Source organism: Malaya genurostris, chromosome 2 (genome assembly GCF_030247185.1).
Source record: "Malaya genurostris strain Urasoe2022 chromosome 2, Malgen_1.1, whole genome shotgun sequence".
NCBI lineage: Eukaryota > Metazoa > Arthropoda > Insecta > Diptera > Culicidae > Malaya > Malaya genurostris.
This window is the reverse complement of record NC_080571.1, coordinates 321,388,286-321,409,343: the sequence shown is the minus strand read 5'-3', so window position 1 is coordinate 321,409,343 and position 21,058 is coordinate 321,388,286. Positions and strand designations below refer to the sequence as shown.

Below are 21,058 nucleotides of genomic sequence, written 5' to 3'. Positions count from 1 at the left end.
GAAGAGCAAATTATTTTTTTTCTTTTTCATGTGTCAAAACATTTCATCTTGAACTTGACGGGAGTTCTAAATTAAGAAAGTAGGCGAATTCTCTTTGCAATTTTCTTTTATTTTAAGAAATTTTGTGACCAGAGCATAATTGCTAAATTCGTTGAGAAGAAAAGTGAAACATTTGAAGATTTTCTTCTCTTCAAGAACATTGTGATAAATTTCTTCTGTCACTGGAATGCGGCCACTAGCGTTATTTATCGATTCACGATGCTGTATCGCGAAGATCACGTGTAATGTCATGGGATCGATTTAAAAAAATAACCGCTTCGGTTCCACTATATTATCATTTGTTAACTATTTCGTCAAAAATGTCACGAAAGAGTCTGTTACTCTGCATGCTGGCATTTAAATCTGCTTGATCAGTGTGGCAAGTGTGCGAATAATTGGTACATACATACTTATTGTAGCAATGTGCCTCGTTGTGCAAAATGCGGAATAAGTCATGGGCTATGCTGAAAGTTCAGCATAGTCCAACTCTCTCCCCAGCTTTGAATAATCTTCTGAAAAAATGCAAAAGAGCACAATACGTGTACTTTAAGCAGTTGACTGTAAAATGGCCCCTCTTTTCAGCAATTGGATCATTGGATGATTAATTTATTGATCGAACTCACGAATTAAAATCACTGTCTCGTTGTGGGAATTGCAGAAGTATCCACCAATCAGTTCTTTCAACCAATGCAAAACAAATAGAAAAATCATCAAAATTCTTTTCATCCAATGCAAAACAAATAGAAATAAACAATGTTTCCTATTGGAATCTTTAAAAAGTCATGAAAACTCCATGCAATCTCGAGCTCCGCGGAGTTCAATGACACAACAATACCGGCACAGAAGCGGATCAAGGTTCCGAATGAGTTTCCACAGCCGGCAGCCAAAGCAGCAGCTTGTTGTGAAATAAGTGTAGCAGGTGAATATCAAAGCGCGAAAAATAAAATAGAATAACACTGCAAATAATAGTGTAACACTTTTTTTTCGGTCTCAGTACCTCGTTCAAACGAACAAACAAACAAACAAACAGACAAAAGTGCATCTCATATCTTGAAGTAGTACCAAACACCAACTTCTCAAAGCAAAAAGCCGCGCATTTTTTTTTTCTCACAAACAACCCCCTCAAAAGCACTGCTTTCGGCCGCACAAAGCAGATTATTGGTAGGTGGGTGGGTGGTTTGTAGCGGTCGTCGTCGTCGTCGTGTGCACGCGTCATATCGCGTCGCGGCAAAACTGTTAACAACCAGCCATCTCTGGGAGCGGAGGAAAATCTTTACCGATTCCATTGCTTCTCTGGTTGTAAACAACTGCGCACGCGAGCCGCCTTCAGCGGCTTTGCCAGCGCCTTCGTTGGTATTTGTGGCCTTTTGGTGTCCTCTGAAAGAGGAGTGCAGAAACCGGCGCGCGCCGTGAGCATGCTCGGAGAGCTTTGATCTCTCGCACTCGACTCGAAAGGGGGATGATGATCGCGGTGACAAACCGTCTCAAGAGCATAAGGGTTGCCCGGGAGTTTTCAGTTCACGGTTCGGAGAGTTGTTATGCTGATGTTGGATGATGCGAGTAAGAGAGAAACCTTCGCAGAGTGCGCACCCCGCGTGGAGTTTTCTCGCAGCTACCCCAGAATGTAACGAAAGTGAATTTTGTAGTTTTTTTAGTAGTATAAAAGCGGCAGGTTAGTACAAATCAGCATCCAGTTCATTGTCTGGAACCGATGCGAATAAGAATAAGCGGTATCGCAATGAAGTTATATGTGAGTGGAGTTTTGTTGTTAATATTAATACAAATCAGAAAAAAAAACCACGAGACCATAAGTGCTTTAAGTGTTTTAAATTTAATATCTTGAATGGACTTTTAAAACATTAGTGAACAGTTTTTGCTAACAAAAACCAAAACGTGTGATTGGAATTGGTGTTAATGATTGTGTTTCTGTCTATCTTCTGCAGATATGCCTGTCAGCACTTTTGTTGGCTTCAGCTTACGCTGAATCAGATCAAAAGAAGTCAAATGCAAATGCAGTGCCTTTGGAGAAAAAGTTGGACAAACGTGGTCTGCTGAATCTCGGCTATGGCTACGGTATCAACGGACTGGACGTAGGATACATTGGTGGACATGGACATTTGGGAGGAGCTTACCATTCGGCTCCAGTCCATGGGTACGGGCATGGAGGATATCTGCTGGGAGGACATACGGATGTGACCAAGACCATCACTCTTCTGAAAGGAGTGCCTGTGCCATACACTGTGGAAAAACATGTTCCTTATACCGTTGAAAAGCATGTCCCATACCCAGTGAAAGTTCCAATTCCGCAGCCATATGAGGTTGTGAAGCACGTTCCAGTGCACGTCAAGGAATACGTTAAAGTCCCAGTTCATGTGCCAGCTCCGTATCCGGTCGAGAAGAAGGTCCCATACCCAGTGCATGTGCCAGTTGATCGTCCCTATCCCGTCAAGGTTTTGGTACCTCAACCGTATCCTGTGGAGAAGCATGTTCCCTACCCAGTGAAGGTTCCGGTTCCACAACCCTACGAAGTTACCAAGCATGTTCCGGTTCCGGTTAAGGTTGAGGTTCCTGTGCCAGTACCGTACACAGTCGAGAAAAAAGTGCCAGTTGAAGTAAAGGTCCCGGTAGATCGCCCCTATCCAGTCCATGTCCCCGCACCCTACCCGGTCGAGGTGGAGAGACCCGTTCCATATACCGTCGAGAAACCCTATCCAGTCCCAGTGAAGGTACCCGTCGATCGCCCTTACCCGGTGCCGGTTGAAAAACCAGTGCCGTATCCGGTTAAGGTTGCCGTTCCGCAGCCCTACTACGTGGAGAAGCATGTAAGTGTTCGGTAGTGAGTTGGAAGATTCGATGTTTTGCGGTTTAAAATGTCCAAATGATCCGATCTTAATGAATATGAATTTCATATTGTCAACTGAGTGTTGAGTTTTGTGGAATTCGTGGAATATTTGATTATAATGGAATTCCTCGTAAATGTTTTTTTTTGTACACAAGGAATGGGATAAATTGAATAATTTTTTATATTGATTCGTTACAAAAACTAAAAAAACGGAAACTTTTCTTACTAATCCTTTCTGATAGGGAATCGGATCGCTATTTTAACTTTTAATATAACAATTAAATTATTTTCCCAGTCCCCAGTAATGTAGACAGGTTGTTTCTGGTTTCAGGTAGTCTATATTATCTACTGAGTACCTCAAGCACGAACCATATCAACTCTTTGAAAAAATATCTCGTTATTTGGAGTTCACTTTATAATATTAGTGAACATTATAATATTGCTTCTAAGAAAACGAGCTCGGTAATGTCAATGTATCATTCATCAGTTTCGCGATAAATACTGAAATGCGCCCTTATATTGTACGCTATTTGCTTTAGTTGGTCTGTCATCGGTTCGGCCTTACAATTTTTCTGACAATGATATAAGGTGACTTGACACGTTACCGTACTTCGATCACTGCTTTAGTTCTTTAGTTAGACTACTGACAAATAGGATTGAATTTGTTTACATGTTAGCAAGCAGATATGAATAGAAGTCTGGTTTCATAAGAATTCAAAATTAGGATTTTTAAATAATTTTCGAAAAATACATTCTTATTTTTCGCGAACCGTATGATAACTAGCATGGAAATATGATTCCGCAGATTCAACTCATATACTCCTCGGACCCGAATAGATTCCGAAGCGTTACTCAAAATGAGAACAAAATGTATATTATTTTGATCTGGGTTCAAGAAATAGCAGGACAAGGTTCTGGTCTTATACACCAGAAGGCGTACGTTTGTAAATGGATGCTTCGAATCAGTAGGATCCGTGATCATCAGTACAATACAATACCATTGTTCTGTTCACTAAGATTTACATAAAAGGTCTGTCGAAATAGAAGGTCAAGCCTATGCGAATCGTAATCTTTATCGTAGCTGCAATCCTCTTAGATTTCTTTCACCAAATTTCGTGAAGATTTCTCGGTACAATTGACCAGTAGGACTAGGTCAAACGCAGTTGAGGACTGTTTGATGGATTACATTTCTTGGAAACGTTTGAAACGTGGTTGAATGAATTTGTATGCAATGTTCGTTTTCTGATAGATTCTTGCCGATAGATATCGTTGCCGTTGATGTTATCAATTGTAACGAAAGCCAGAACTTGTAACCCACAGGAACAAAACGCTGGCCAAACAAGGTTTTTTTTCAGTAAACATAGGGTAAATTTAAATAGTATAAAATATTGTGGTTAAGAATTTAGATTAAAAAAGACAACTGAGCTTCTTGAAACAAGTCGTTTTTTAGCTCATACAACTATTGGATATTTAATATAAAGTTGTACATGCAGCTTTTGGCATATAATTATTAAAACTGTCGTATACTGATTCTCTCAGAACTATATCAAAGCTGAATCTTATATTGATACTTGTAAGATTTTTTTTTTGTTATTTGAGGGGGTATAACGTAATTTTTAGAAAAAAATGAATTTTTTTTGCTGAAAACAAAAAAAATCAATGTTTATTAGTTAGATAATAGTTTTCCCCCGGTAACGGAGGGAGAGTTCTTCGAAATTCAATTTATCACATTTTTGGAACTCTTTGAAGGGAAACGTGATTTTTAGCGATAAAAATCAGCCAACTTATTAAAATGAAAATCTCTAGGAAATTTCAAAAATTCCAGTATGTACAGAAATGAAGTTCAAAATTTGAAAACGATCGTGGTTACTCCCTTATAATTTCATTTGCGTCCATGGTCTTTCTGAGTTCCCGTTTCATCTAAGTGGTTTCGCTTAGATCTAATTCAGTGTAGTTCGGCAGATCCATTCATTCAGATCCATATCCATTCATGAGGAAACATGCTATGGTCTAGCCTTATGCCATTCCAGAATACTTTTGGCATGAAGCTAAATTCGATTAAAATATTGATTTTGCATTGTGTTGCTCCGAAAACGACAAAAAACATTGTTGGAAGCATTCAGCTGTATAAACTTCTCTTTTGTTAAGAAAATCTTCTGTTGTAACGAAAATTTTACTTTGTTTTCTACAGGTGAGAAAGGCTTGCTAAATGAGAAATTTAACGAAAAGTTTCTTTAAAAGTCTTCTGATATCTCATAAATAATATTAAACATTAAAGTGATTTGAATTATCGGCTCGTTTTAGAACCAGCAAATTTATCCCAAAAAACTAACTGCTTTATTTTCTTCCGATGAAATAGGTAAATTGGTGTTTTTTATTCTTGTTAGTCAGCCTTATTGATTCAATTTGTACCATGCATAATTTTGCAGTCGTTTGTTTATTTTTTTTGCTAGATGTAAGCGAGAGGACCATTTGGAAAATTTGATTGTTACCGAATCTGTGACAATTCTGTTCAACAATATTGAGGCTATGTGTGATGGTTCTAACGAATGGGAGATGACTTTATATAAGTATTAACGGCTTTCTCAGTCCCAAATCACTAGGCACAAGATTTAATTCTTAAATTGCCCGACGTTTCGGCCGTTTTTGATGGCCTTTTTCAAGGGAAACTGTAAAGTTGTGTTTTTATAATTGTTAAAAAGTAGGTATAAAAAGTTACATAGATACAAGAAATACAAACATATTTTAAATGGCTTTAATTGCTTCGTGGATATTTGCATTTGGTAGTCTATAACAGTCGCAAACTATCTGGGTGTATGCTTGCTTCACAACGGTCAGTAGAAATTTGGTGAACCAAATGTTGTTGCATGTGTGCTTAGTGAGAAACGTTTAAAATAGTCGACAAAAACGAATTGACTAAAGTGAGTTTAAAATATGTTTGTTTTTCTTGTATCTATGTAACTTTTTGTAACTACTTTTTAACAATAATAAAAACACAACTTTACAGTTTCCTCTGAAAAAGGAAAACCGAAACGTTGGACAATTTAAGAATTAAATCGTTTGCCTAGTGATTTGGGACTGAGAAACAACATTAGTCAACAGCTTTTTGTTCTTAGTTTTGGTTTCTATTTAATTCTTTTAAGAACCTCAAACCTTCCGAAGAACGATTTTTGATTTTTGCTTCTATTAAAATGGTAGCATTAATTTGGGCATTTTGTAGCATTTTTACTCTGTTTCATTTATTTGTACGATAGAATTTGTTTGTTGTGAATGAGTTGTATTTCAATCTAGGTGCATCGTTATAAGTAAAGATTTGAAAGTTTGAACAATTCACACAATCAAGCACCTAACAAGAGCAATTTTCGATATTCAAAAGTGTGAAAAAATGGAGCTAGTTTTATTTGTATTCACATAATCTAATTTTGTCTTACATTATAAAACCTACTTTTTTTATTTTTTTTCTCGACACGAATGTAATTTTGGGGAAAAATCGAACCACACTTTAAATTCAGTAGAAGTAGAAGTAGAAGTAAAATGACACGTTTTGGGATCTGAAGAATTTGACTATACGAATTCATTTCAAAATTATACGGATTATAAGGAAACAGTCGATTTTGTTATTTTGAAAAATTATGGGGAATTGTGAACCACTTGGCAAATTGAGACCCTTTTGAACCAATATTCATGTGAACCGTTCATTTATTTAATTTCCTCAAATAACATTCACACACAATGATTTTAAGATTATTTACCTGTTTGGTTTGGGAGCGGGTCATTTCGCCGAAAGTCGTTTTGCCGAATACCATTTCACCGAAAGTCGTTTCGCCGAAAGGGTCATGTCTTCTGTATGTTATGTCTCCTGTATAAATGATGTGGCGCAGCCACATAACCGAAGCCAAGATGGCTCGGCGGCACAAAGCCAACTGAGTCGGCCGCCGACTGCCAGCTAAGTCGGCCGCCGGTCTACTCAAAGCTAGGTTTCTTTGCTTTAGATATGTCCGAACGAGCAGTAGCGAGGTCGGACAGCACATGAACCAAAACGATGTGGCGTAGCCGCATTAGATATTTTTTTTATTTTCACTTAATAAACGGAAAATATCACATACATTTACCTGGTAGATACACCTATGCAATTTCTGTGATGCTTAGTAGCTAATAGTCAACAAGTTTTCTTGGCAACTTCGTTCTGAGGTTGATGAATCAATCTTTATTCAAGAAGTACAATTGTACGTCAACAAAACAGGCGTTAATGCTATCATCTTTCATTTGTCTTTATTTTAAATCAATATTAAATCCAAACGACCTTGATCCATACCCCACAAGCAATACATCAATTTTTTTCTAGATTTTAAACAATATTCACACAATGATTTTTAGAATATTTATCTGTTTTGTTTAACCCAAAAATATATCGGACAACCAATGTAGTTTAGTTTAAAAGATTCATTTAGACCCGGTTTTAACCTAATTGTTGTCTTATTGCCGGGTTTGCATCAATTGGTGGGGATTTGGGTAGGGGGGGATTGTAAGGGGTGATTTGGGAGGGGAATAAAACCAATGTAGTTTTGGAAATATAAAAACACTTCCAGAGATTAAAAAATCTCTTGCCGCTTGCGAAAGACTTGGCATTACATTTCTTTTGTGGAATTTGACCTTTCTGTTTCAATAGACTTCTCAGATGATTCATAGCACACATAATCATTGCATGGCTAGGACTACGATCCTACTGACACTAAGAATCCTTACAGGTCGAGGCCCGAACCTACGACAACTGGCTTGTAAGACTATGCATTAAACCACCAACCAGAATGTATAATGTCATATTCTGCAAGTTTGGAAAACACCAAACCGAATTTCGTTCGAAGTAGTAACCGTTTAACGGTATTCGTTATTCGTCAGGATATTCTGTATAGGTTAAAAATTAATATGTGGCTGGTATTTGTTCATTTTCAAACAACATATAAACAATATGAGTACAGTTTCGCGCAATAAAAATAAATGGGAAAGTGAACCAATTAACCATTGCCTACCAGCAACATCGAATCCGTTTGGTGATCAACTTTAAACCAAAATCATAAAAACACAAACACCTCTTGTATCTCCCGCAGATTCCTTACACCGTCGAGAAACCTGTCCCGTACCCGGTGAAGGTCCCCATCGACCGTCCATACCCGGTGACCGTTGAGAAGCACGTTCCGGTAGAAAAGCCCGTTCCGGTTCCAGTCCCGGTGAAGGTTCCGGTTGCAGTCCCGGTTTCCTCTCACTACCACCATGCGCCACTTCAGCACGATTACGATACGAGCTACACTAGCTTCAGCGGTTACGGCCACGACTACAGCTACCATCATTAGGCATATTTATTGGTTCGAACATGCCAGTAAAATAGCCTGACACACAACCGAAACGTAACTAGTAGGATAGATGATAACCAGACAGCAAGATTCGCACGTACAAACGTCATCACCCATCACCATTAGGCAGAAATTTGTTACCTTATATTTAAAAGCATCCTTTATTCTGCCGCGTGCTTATTTCTATACACATTTTGAATAGCTATCGGCCGGCAAGTATTCGTAACTTCGTAACTACGTTTAGTGATTATCAATTCCGCTCGCGGCTGTGATGTGGAGAGTGCGCGGGACGAACGGACATGCAACGGGACCAAAACAAAAAATAAGTAAATCAACCCAAACCGAACGGAGAAAACTACGGGCAGCACAAAAAACCACCAGCAAGACGTAAAACTGAAAGTTACCATTTTTTTCTTCTTCTTCTTCTTCTTTTTCCTTCATCGAATGCACCATCAACCGATAGTGGAACAGACAGAGTAAACCCACAACAATGTCGAAATCCCACCTCCCTTCGAATGTTCCCTGATCGGTTAAATTATGTCATCCAACATGTGCAAGCTGACAGCCCGTACGACGTTGTTTATTTTATTAGTGTGTACAACTGAAATGTGATTTTACTATATTTGTAAAAAAAAGTGAAGCAGGAACAATTCGTGAATGCTGCTGCAGAAGCGGAAAAAGAGCTGTAAGAATTTATTATTGTATTTTATATGTAAATAAGAGGTCAAAATAAAGAAAAATTTGAAACAGAATTCGCTGCGATACTTAACAATTTGGATGATCACTTAGACAGCATTCTCGATAGGGCTGACCGTCGGTTTGACAGTTCGAACACAAAGCATGTGCCTTCGGTCCGTCAGTCCGTCAGTCAGTCAGTTTTTATTGTCCCGTACAAGCGGTGTCACGCTAAAAGCTTCACTGAATCCAGTCGCCTGGTTGACACAACAGCCCGGTGTAGGCCGGTTTATGTACTCCCAAGTAACACAAATCAAACGTTCGGACGGGGGTGTGTAGTCTCAAGAAGCGACCCATAAATCTTGCACAACAATCGAGCCGAGCTGTGGCAGCGAACACGCTACTTCCTTTGGACCGCAGGCGCGCGCGTCTCACTCGAACCGCCCCAGCAGCGTAGATGGGGTTCTTCTTTTGTTCTGAGCTGTGAACCGTAGAAGATATTGCTAGTCCAAACAAGTGAACTATTCGATTGTCTTCTTCCATACCACCAACCTCCCCAACTTTACGTTCACATAACCATAACATCGCAGTATTCAATTGTAATCAGCAGCCGCCAATATATGAGATTTTCATTTTTTTCCATCGGTCTCATTATATTTTCAATTATTTATGCTCTGAGCAAGTTGGTGGCCACCAGTAAGTTCTCAAAGGTCACAACGAACACGCAACATTTTGTGGGTATGCTGTAGCAGCGTGGATGACATCTTTGCTGCGGCATCGGCAGCAATTAAGATTGGTTTCAATGAAAATTGCCATATAAAAAAGCACACCATTTTGAATTCTGGCCGACATGGCCTCTTTGAAATGGCCTAATTGGATGGCAGCTGCTGGTTGGCGCTTCATCCGTGGGAAGGTCGATTCGATGCAATCGAAAGCGAAATAGTTCTCGTAACTCTCGTGGTAAACGAATTCATTGAACAGCTTTTTTCTAATACATAGATGAGTAGAGTCAGAGGCTGTTGAATACAAAGTTTAATAGACAATGAGCTGAGCGACTGGTACAAAAATTAAAAACATAAGAAAAGCAAAAAGAGCCTGTTGGACGCTTTATTGTTACAGTTACCTTCTTTGACAGTTCACTGGTACAGTTTACAATAACGTCAGGCGACTTAGATCAACATAAGTCAAACCATGTAAACAAAACTAGCCAACTGTCAGAAATTAATAGGTATATAAGATCCAAATTAGGTTTCCCTATCTGATAATACTGCATGACTTTACATTATGTTGAAGCCAGTTTTCTTGCGTCCATGTTAACCAGAGATGCCAGATTATTCAATTGAAAACCTGTACTGCCCATACTCGCATATCAGTCCCATATCGATTTTCGCCAATTTTGAGTTAGCTTGAGTAATGAAATCTATCCTCAATATACTTCCAGAAATTGCTATAGAAGTTGAGAGTTTGTTCAGTAAAATGTGAAAAAAATATCAACCCATGTCTGTCCCATATTGCAAAGTACCCGCATATCAGTCCCATTCAGCGCAAATTTCAATAATTTAATTTGTTGTAACATTGGAATAGCAAAGGTGTATTACCGATATTTCATGTAATAATACCATGATTTAGCTACCTAATGCACCATAAATCAAAAAATTCGAAAATAAAATTTTGATCGCCTTTTTCTCGAAATGCCGATTTTCCATATGGGACTGATATGCAAGTATGGGCGGGTGTATTACTTGAAAGAAAACTTGTATTAATCTACCTAGCGATATAATGTAGCCTTTCTCGGATCACTCATACACCGAAACCTCCATTTACGAACTAAACGGGGGTTCGTAAAAAAAAGTAGTTCGTAAAAAAAGTTTACGTTATTTGGGATTTGGTTCGTAAAAAAAGTTTACGTTATTGGAATTTACTTCGTAAAAAAAATTGTGTAATGAAACCGGAAATCATATGGCTATGGAACTGCGCATCATATGGCTATTGTCGAAACGGATGTGAAGAGTAAGTGCAAGAAAATGATGTTTGGCCTCGTTTCAAAATCTAACATGGCGGCTTCCGGTTTATTGAGATTGTTTAAATCCCCTAACAAAATGGGGATCTTCGGAACGGAATTGATGAGTAGATGTCGGAAAACGATGTTTGAGGTAGTACTGAAATTCAAGATGGCGACTTCCGGTTTGTTGATATTCCTTGAAACCCCTTACAATATGGATATTTTCGGAACGGGATTGATGAGTAGATATCAGAAAACGATGTTTGAGGTGGTTCTTAAATCCAAGATGGCTGACTTCCGGTTTGTTGATATTTCTTAAAATCTATGGATACTTTCGGAACGAGATTTAAAAGAATTCGTCGGAAAACGATATTCGATGTGGTTCTTAAACGCAAAACAGTGACTTACGGTTTATTCGTATTTTTTTGATAGTTTTTCCCGTATTCCTTGAACTTGGTATTCCTTTAAAACACTATACAGGAAGTCACCTCGTTGAATTTTGAAACGAGTTCAAACATCGTTAATTGGTATCCAATATGTTTCGGAAATTTCTTTGTTTCAAGGGTTTTTAAGGCATATCGATAAACCGGAGGATGTTATATTCGAATTCGAGACGACACCAAACATAGTTTTGCGGCATCTGTTTATTAAATACTTTCCAAAAATACCCATATTGTAAAGGTCGGAAATAGCTTTCGATGTATGAAAAAACCTCTTTTTACGAAGTAGGTTCGTAAAAAAAGTTTACGTTATTTGGGATTTAATTCGTAAAAATAGTTACGTAAAAAGAGGTAACGTATAAAAAGTATTTGTAAAGGGAGATTTGGGTGTACTATCATAAATATTACAGTTAAATTCTTAAAAAAGTGCTTATGAATCAAAACACGAAAGTTTTTTTGGGCGTAAACGGGAGTGGGTCATTTCGTCGAAAGGCATTTTACCCAAAGTCGTTTCTCCGTAAAGGTCATTTCGCCGAAAGGGTAATCTCGAATTCATTATGATATTATTTTTTTTGTTTTATTGTGATGGCCGACACAAAGCCGCCAGCTGAGTTGACCACCGACCCGCCATCGGAAACGGCGGCCTCTTGAGTACAAACCTGTAACCACCTCGTTTGTTCGGTCTACACGAAGATAGGTTTCTTTGCTTTGGTTAAGTCCGAACGAGTGGTAGCGAGGTCGGACAGCACACGAACTAAAACAATGTGGCGAATCACCTATGCGAATGCTTTGATGCTTAATAGCCAATAAAGTCAAAAAAATTTCTTGGAAACTCCTTTGTGAAGTTTGTGAATCAATCTTTCTTCGAGAAGTACAATTGTAGATCAAAAGACGGGCGTTAACGCTATCATCTTTCATTGGTCTTCATTTAAATCAATTGCAATTACGATATTAAGAATTTCGCTATACCAGCTTAAGCCCGCCTGATGGTTTGTTTGTTAGAATGGTGCGTCTTACTCATTTCAGACCTTCTGGGAGAAACACAAAGCTTCCCCCACGTGATTCAGGTTGGAAATCCACTCCGTCATCCAGTCATTCACTTGTAAGATACCCTGATGCACTCCCTGCCCCTCCCCGTTGTCGATATAATTGAGCAAAATACAATATAATATAATATAATAAAAATTAATATAATATAATATAATATCATACAATACAATGTAACAAAATTTAAAATAATACAATACAATATAACATAATATAATATAATATAACTACAGAGAACAGACATCCAAGCTAGTACAACCTTTTTAAAAAGCTGTGTAAAGCATACATGTAAAAATCCGTTAAAAATCACCGTTGCACACGACTTTGCACCAGAGATGGCATTTCACCAGAGAGATACACGCTAGAGTCAGATTTTTGCCACACCGAGGATCCAGAAAACGAAGCACCGCACAAAGAGGAAAGCGCACTTCTTCTCATTGTCGAATAGATAGCATTTGAGTGTGTGCTTGTGGTTAAAGCAGCTGGCGCGAGTGAAACACATTCTCTTCGCATGAATCGCTCACACGCGCTCTCGTCTAAATACACCCAAGTGACCACTGGCGCGTGATTGTGAGCGAACACTTCTGTGAACTTCAATTAATAGAGAGTAGATCTGGCCTTGCTATGAAAAATTTGCAAGGAAAACCGAAAATTTTACGATAAATTGTTTTATTTTGCTGATTTTGCGTGTCCACGCTTCATCTACGAAAACCATACAGCAGAGTGCTCACCGGCGTGTACACCTCTGTGAAAGTATCTGCATCCTCCTCAGAGAATTTATTAGCTAATGCTCTAGCACTTTGGTGCGATTCAGTGGAAGAGGTAAAAGGAAATAAACAAACGCACTCATGATGCGTGCACACTTACACAACAGTGGTGTATAAATGTGAAAGAGAAGAGCTCTCGTTGAAGTTGTCAGTGCGAGGGGAGAAATGTTGCTTGCTCTTCGTCACACAGAGGAGATAGACATCTCTGATTTGCACGCATGAATGTCTGAAGGATATCTGTTCTCTCTGATATAACATAATATAATATAATATAATATAATACAACATAATATAACATAATATAGCACAATACAATATCACATTACACAATATAACATAACAAAATATAACATAAGACGATAATATATGAAGTAATATGATATGATACAATGTATAACAGTTGATGTCGCAGTGTAAGTTATGCTCTTCTTTCGTCGCAGTACTGCAGGAAATATAATATTTTTTTTAATAATAATAATAACAACAATAATAATAATAATAATAATAATAATAATAATAATAATAATAATAATAATAATAATAATAATAATAACAATATATAATACAATGTAATATAATTTAATTCAATATATAACAAATAATGCAACAAACAACAGAACCACATGTTGCAATATACTATGATAAATATTGCATTTTAGGATGGCCATTTCGCACCCTCTCATTCTGCTACTAACGCAGAAGGCGATAGCACCCAGTCGACGCCGTTCTATTGACCAACTGTCACCATAGAGGCATGAGATAGGAACTTGTGAGGACTTAGTTATCTCACCATTTGACGACCGATTCCGGAGCCGGAAGTAAGATCAGGACAAACTCAGGAATTCCGTAGGGATAATAAGACTATTCACTAGAATCTAAGTTTTGTGAAAATGTGTTAATCTGTTGACCATTAATTTCGGTGCCTCCAGACTCGGAAACCAGTAACAAATTAACAGCCGTAATAATTTTTGTTTGGCCGTCTGGACAATGTCTACCGATTGACCAGTTTTAATTCTTTTAAAAGTTGAACTCGTTAAAAAACTTAAAACTGAGCTCGTTAAGCTGAATCGGATAGCATAAGAAGCTCGGACCTATGGTCATCGGTTCAAAATCGGGGTTTCGCAGTGATTGCATAAGCTTTCTATACGAGAAAGGCAAAAAATCTGTATTCACTAATAAAACGAAATTTCTATAGAATTATTTACGAAATTTACGAAACCATTTGAACACAGCCATTTGCTTTCAGGATGGAAAATTCAAGTTGATATACCCCAGTAACGACCTAGTCTTACATACACTTCAAAAGAAAATATAGGCCCTTATTACCGTTCTCACTTCCACTTTCACATTCACTTCACTTACATGTCACTTCACTTGATTTTTCCTATTACCAGTATCACACACAATGAAGTAATCACTGTAGTGAACAAAATCATTTTTTTCAACAAAATTTTGGTGATGTGATGTTCGTAATAACCACAAGCTCATTTAAGTAATTACTTTTGTCTCTGAAGCGACTCAGGTAATTAGGACCTACATTCACTTCACCGTGTAGTGATGCCGGTAATAAGGGCCATATATTAAGTAGATAGAAGATTTCATTACCCTACATCCACCATATAAGGATAAACCAACTGAAAAGTATACGTAGAATTCAAAGTTGAGAGTTATTTGCCCCTTGGCATCAATTTGGATATTCAAATAAATGGAGCACTAGGTCAAGATTTTCGGAATATGATCATAAATAAATGATGCAACTTTCAGTACTTCACTGCTACAAAATCATAGAAGAGTAATCAGACGGCAAATCTGTATAATACAGATACATTTGATGTAAACAATACCAGTGAACGTTAAGGTTAGCTGTCACGATTAACAATATTATTGATTTCGAAAGTGAAACAACAGTTCAATGAATTCTGGATGTACAAGAATCTCTCGGTCGCAAATCAATTTTGACCAGAGTCGTGGATTGTCCTATATATTCAATCCAATCCAACAGTGTCGCTATTGTTTTCTGTTACTTTTAGCATTTAGAAAGGCTATGCAATCAATTAGTAGAGATCACGATTTCCACAAACATAAATTCATATGAAAGGTCTTGTAGTTCTACAGAACGCTATTAGATTCTATTCGAATTGGGCTTTATGATGGATGATATGTGTACAACAACAGATAAAATAAGCACTAAATCACCTCAAAGATAACTGAAGCGATTTTCACAAACTTGGATCCAAGTTGAAGGATTTTCATAGATCGCTATTGATTTTGTCTGGATACGTTTTTCAGTTCCAGAATTTAGAAACGAAAATCAAAATACGCAATCAGAATCCTTGAGACTAGTGGTAAATTTCTTCAATATTGCAAGTCCAGAAATTCGTTTTTTCAGAGATTGTTGGACCGATTTTCACAAATTTCACAAACTTAGATTCAATAGAAAGGTCATATAGTCCCATAGATTGCTACTGACTTTTATCCAGATCCGACTTCAGGTTCTAGAGTCATAGAGCGAACTGCGTTTGAAATTGCGAACTGTCATTTTAACGGTCATTTCCAGCCAGCGGCTGACACCAGTAGAGAAGGTGACAAGCGATTATAAATACACTCTCCTACTCAGTGCTTGAGCGGAAGAATAGGTATAAAGCGAGAAGACTAATGTTTGATGGACAGAGAAGATGTTTGGTTGTATGGTATCGGTCGGGTGACGGCCAGGATGTAGAACCATGTTCGATGTACGTTCTAACATTACCATGTCTGACTGCGTGTTAGAGTGTCTAATACCAAGGTTCAGAGTAACGAAATGCATAAGAACGCAGGTTCGAGTCCTGTGTCTGAGCGTATCTTTTTCCAATAAATAATCTTTTATGTTAGTTTTTCATCCATTTGGCTTCTCCAATATACACAGAAAGTAATAATGAAATTTACACGACATGTAAATCAATAGTAACATGTAATAGACATGGGTTGAATCGAGATTTTGATTGAAAACCTTCATCGATGCAAAACTGAATTGGATTGCATTGAATTTTCAATGAATATAACTGTATCTTCAAATTAACGCTTAGTTTGCAATTAAATTCTATTGAAATCTACAGAATTGTAAAGTAACTTTAGGTTTAATTACCTGCTCTAAATAAGTGCATGAAAATAGATGTAAATTCACAAAATATTTTTATCTGTGTATGTTTCCACTCAGTCATTGCAAAAATCTGAACATAATTATGGCGGCTTTACGTCAAACAAACTAAATACAATAAATCGTTCTTTATACTATTTTTGGGGCCATGAAAAAAGACCGGACGTAGTTTTGGAGTCCTGAAAAGTACCATTTGGTTTCGGGAGTGCGTTTGTATCCCTACAAGTAAGACACAAGTCTAAATCAGTTTCCTGAACAATTCATTGACGTTAGTTTGGGGGTCTTTATGTGAAGAGCCTTAGTTTGTTGGAATTAGAAACTGATTTTTTAGTTGACTTTTGCTAAAGTGACTAGTTCTGTCCTACGATTTTAGGCGAAACAGTCCGCTTCTGCATTACAATTGCAAATTTGGCCAAAATAAGCATGTTATGTTATTCGCGCTAGAACATAAAGGGCGATTTTCCAAGAGGTACATTACCGTTCTCACTCTACTTTCACATCCACTTCACTTACATGTCACTTCATTTGATTTTACCTATTACCGGTATCACGCATAGTGAAGTGATCACTGTGGTGGAAAAAACTAGTTTTTTCAACAAAATGTTGGTGGCGTGATGTTCATAATGACATCAAGTTCATTCAAGTAGTTACTTTTGTCTCAGAAGCGACTTTCGCAATAAGGACCTACATTCACTTCACTTGATTTCCACCGTGAAGTGATGCCCATAATAAGGGTCACAGTCACTTCACTTGGTTTTCACCGTGTAGTGATACCGGTAATAAGGGCCAGTAACTTTTTTAGGATGCACTTGTAGCTCTTTCAATGCTTTTGGCTGGTCTTCACTTCAAATGCGGCAATTGCGTTTGTTGACGTATCCATTCAACCAGAAATGAGCTTCGTCGCTGAACACAATTTTTCGATAAAAAAGTGAATCTTCTTCCAACTTTGCCAACGCCCATTCATGATTTAAACTGATCAAGTTTGACAATGATACAAGACACGATTCACACGTGATCTGTCAAAAACAGTGTTGCCAAGAAGACACCAGCAAAAAAAAATCACCCTTTATACTATTGTGCCATCTATAGCTAAAAGAACTTCAATTTCTCATAGATATCTTAACCGATTCTCACAAACGTTTGATTTTTACAAACACATTGTTTTTTCGATCGAATCCAAATTTCCTTTCATTTTGCTAGTGATATTCCGAATACAAAATGAAGTTCCACAGCTTGTTGGAGCCACATTATGATGAGTGTAAAAACATCAATTTCATGAATAACGGATTTAACGGTGGCATTGATTGTAAACAGGAAAATAGTAAGCAAATTAAAGCTATAGATATTCATTATATCGACGTAAAGATACTGGCACATCTCAAAACAATGTCGAGTACCTAAAAATTAAGGTAATTTATTGCATTTGAAAGGAAAAATAGCGAAAAAAAATCCGTTTTGGTTTTGATGAAGTCTAGAACTATTCTTCGAATACCATTCATCATGTTTTGGACACTCCTGAAGCTCTTTTCTCCTTTATCACATCCGCAGTTACCTTTCCACACTTTCTTTTAACAATTGCCCAATGTTTTTTTTTATTGGATATATTTGAACGTAGTTTGATGAATTGACGTTCTTTTCGGAAAAAAAAACCACCATATTGTTTTGATACCACTCCACTTCATTGTGAGTTTTAATGTACGGAAGAATACGCTATATCAGGTACTCCTGCTTGCACGTTTGGGTATCTATAGTCTTGTTTGTCATGAAAACCTAGGTTTTTCATCTGCATCCACGTATACCTTGACAGATTATTGGATTAAATGACTCAAGCTTCACCCTTGTTTGCTTATTTTAGTAGTAAATGACCAAACAAACTCATTTCGGCTAGATCTGAAGTAGTAGTCAAAAGATACAGAGAAGGAGCTCATATCAAATTTTCAAATTTAGACTCAATAGCAAAATTTTATGGTTCCATCAGTTCCCATTTAATTTTGTGTAGTCCTGACTTCCGGTTTTGAAATTTCAGGCTGATAATTTCGAAAGGAAATCAATTAGAAGAACTATGGTACTTCTGATTAATTCAATCATACGAGAATTTTGAATCATATTATTCTTGTAAACAAACTAAGAAGCATTTCACTCACCACTCTCAAAATAAGGCGCATGATCTTAAAATAACAAGTTTACTCTCATTGCCCAGCTCTCTGTCAAAAAATATTATAAAGCACTTCATATGACATACGTGAACGACGACAAGACAGTTTTCTCAACCAGGAAACGCTCAATACAGCTAAACAAATAGTTGCAATAAAGTTTTCCTTTCAGTGCAACGAATCTAAACCAGACTGCATTTCTTGTTGGGTGCAGCAGCTGTGTTCAAATTAACCAACATCGAGGTGGGCAAAACTTGTTCTGGACTGTCACAGCGGTTCACGTTGGTTATGAAGCTTTTTTCCGTAGCAAAGGGGCAACAAAATGATGTCTACGAATAGAAACATTAAAGATTAGGTGTGGGGGCCACAAAAAGCTGCCATTATTCACTACATTTACGAGAGCCTGAGAAATTTGAATTTATCCCGAAATGGCCAGCGATTCAATTCTATAAGAAGTCAAACAGTTTTCGTAACTTCAGCCAAGTGTCTTACCACGGCACAAGCCCGTCGGGTCCAATATCGTTACCTTTATGACCACTCTGCACAGTCAATTACGTTAAGGTCCTTATAAAGCGATCGTTTTAATGAATTGCTAAATTATAATACCCCTGGAGGAGACGATTTGCAAAACGCTTTGTATCCAATGAACAGCAAAAACTTTTTTCTAGTTCTGCCGTCGATTGCTTACGATAGAGATAGAAGGAGAGAAGGTCCCGTACGGGCCATTTCTCAGTCCCTCTGAAGCGTAGGAATAATAAATCTCACAGCAAAGCTTTCACTTTCAACTTAACAGGTTGGTACAAACAATCAAAGGTAGCATGAGAACGGCCTTCCCTTTGAAGCAGCCAGAGATTAGCCAGCTGCATATTCTGCATAATCTACACGCCTCCGATATTGGCGAAGAATACGTAACTAACCGGATTGAATCGCATCACGGCTGACATCAGAACACCTGAAAGTTTAAAGAATTGATGTGGTCTCGGAGGCGGTCTATCTCTGATTTAATTGCCTTAGTACTCATACGCGGTGATGGCGGTTCAACGTGGATCCGCGTTCGCTCCAAGATTGTTACTTTTCTGTCCCCCTTCCGCGTAGTTCGAGGTGCTACCGATCATGTCGTGAATGATCTAGTTTAGCATTCACACCGACAAGGTCATCTCGTTGCAGAAGGAAAACAACATCAGAAGAATTAGATTTCTCGGCAAACAGCTGCCTCGTCGCAGTGCTTTGTTACTCTGAGGACAGAACGTGATTTGCCTTGACCGTGTTGTTCAGCAGAAAAGGATGTGTTGGTTCTCCGGCAACTGTGTTAGCGCTCACCGGAGAAACCCGGACCCACATATTACAGGACCTAACTGCGAGATCGGGAATACTTGTTTATAATTGTGGACTGTTGGACGGAATATATTTGATTATTGAGCTCTACTCGTTTCCGGTTACTAATTGTTCCGGTATAAAAATTTTCGAATCGAATTTACATTCACAAGAAGTCGAAGTAACTAGAAATACTTTACGGTTTTAGATGATATCCGTATCTCTTAAAATCTCTTATTTTACATGAGGTTAACTTGGTAGGTCGTTCACCGAATAAAATGCTGGAAACTTTTTTTTCTTGCTGATCTGCAGATACCTTATATTTAGTGCAAAACTGTCAGTATAAGTTAATAGTTATGATCGTGTAATACGGTTTAATTTAATTCAACTTTATATTTTCACAGATCAAGGTATATTTCGTGTCAGTATTCTAAAGAAAAAATATAGTACAAAGAAATAATGTCTGAAAAGTTAACGTCCGCATCCTCTCTAATGCGTGGAACAGATGTTCCTATCAAAAACTCTGAAAATGTGCGGGAAGAAAGAAGTAATCTCATAATCAGTGCTGTAAAACTTCATTTCAATCGAATATTTTTAGATGAAAATGAAATTTATTGCCGTTAACTGTCAGCATATCCCATTTTACTCATTAATTTTACATTTGTTGCCGAAGCTGCCCAGAATTCATCGTCAATTGAATTACCGTACCTAGTCACTTTGCTTGATTGCTCAGTTTGTAGTGGCGAGTAATCTACCTGTTTCATTGTCTTCACTGTGGGTAGTGAGCGAGTGTGAATGAATGGGCATAAACATCAACTCGGAAACCAAAACTCTCTCCGACCATAATGATAAATAGAGGGTAGCGGTTCTCATTTGAGTTTTCAATTATCACCAGCAAGTTAAAATCTATAACTTCTACTGTTTAAAATGTATTGAGATGTGTTTCGTAATATCAAAAATAAAAACTGAAACAGGGAACAATTATTTTATGTATATTTTTGTTAATTGATATTTTAGTTATCATAACTGATTTACCTTTCAACCAATTTGAACCAATTTGAATGCTTACATGAGCCTTACTTGAAGGCCTCATTTAATTGTAAAAGATATTTTGTTACTTCAAAAGATAATCTGACGTCGGTTAAACTGAGCTTCGGCAAAAAGAGAAGCGACAGCGAAGGTTACGTGTTAGAATGTGAACTTTACGGCAGTAGAATGATCGTCAATATGTGCACACATTCGCCAGTGTGTGCATACATTCGCATTACAACATTTGCAATTGAATTCAATGA

General features: G+C 37.5%; 2 protein-coding genes across 2 annotated transcripts in view; one reads left to right on the top strand and one right to left on the bottom strand.

Moving 5' to 3' along the window:
• LOC131431287 (angiotensin-converting enzyme) overlaps positions 1 to 21,058 on the bottom strand; it is a 265,227-nt gene that overhangs the window by 73,291 nt on the left and 170,878 nt on the right. The gene's annotated exons all lie outside the window — the stretch shown is intronic.
• LOC131431288 (skin secretory protein xP2-like) lies at positions 1,686 to 8,984 on the top strand. Its single transcript, XM_058596903.1, has 3 exons — positions 1,686 to 1,789; positions 1,983 to 2,861; positions 7,990 to 8,984. The coding sequence occupies exons 1-3, from the start codon at positions 1,751 to 1,753 to the stop codon at positions 8,230 to 8,232; spliced, it is 1,161 nt and encodes a 386-aa protein (XP_058452886.1). The 5' UTR covers positions 1,686 to 1,750; the 3' UTR covers positions 8,233 to 8,984.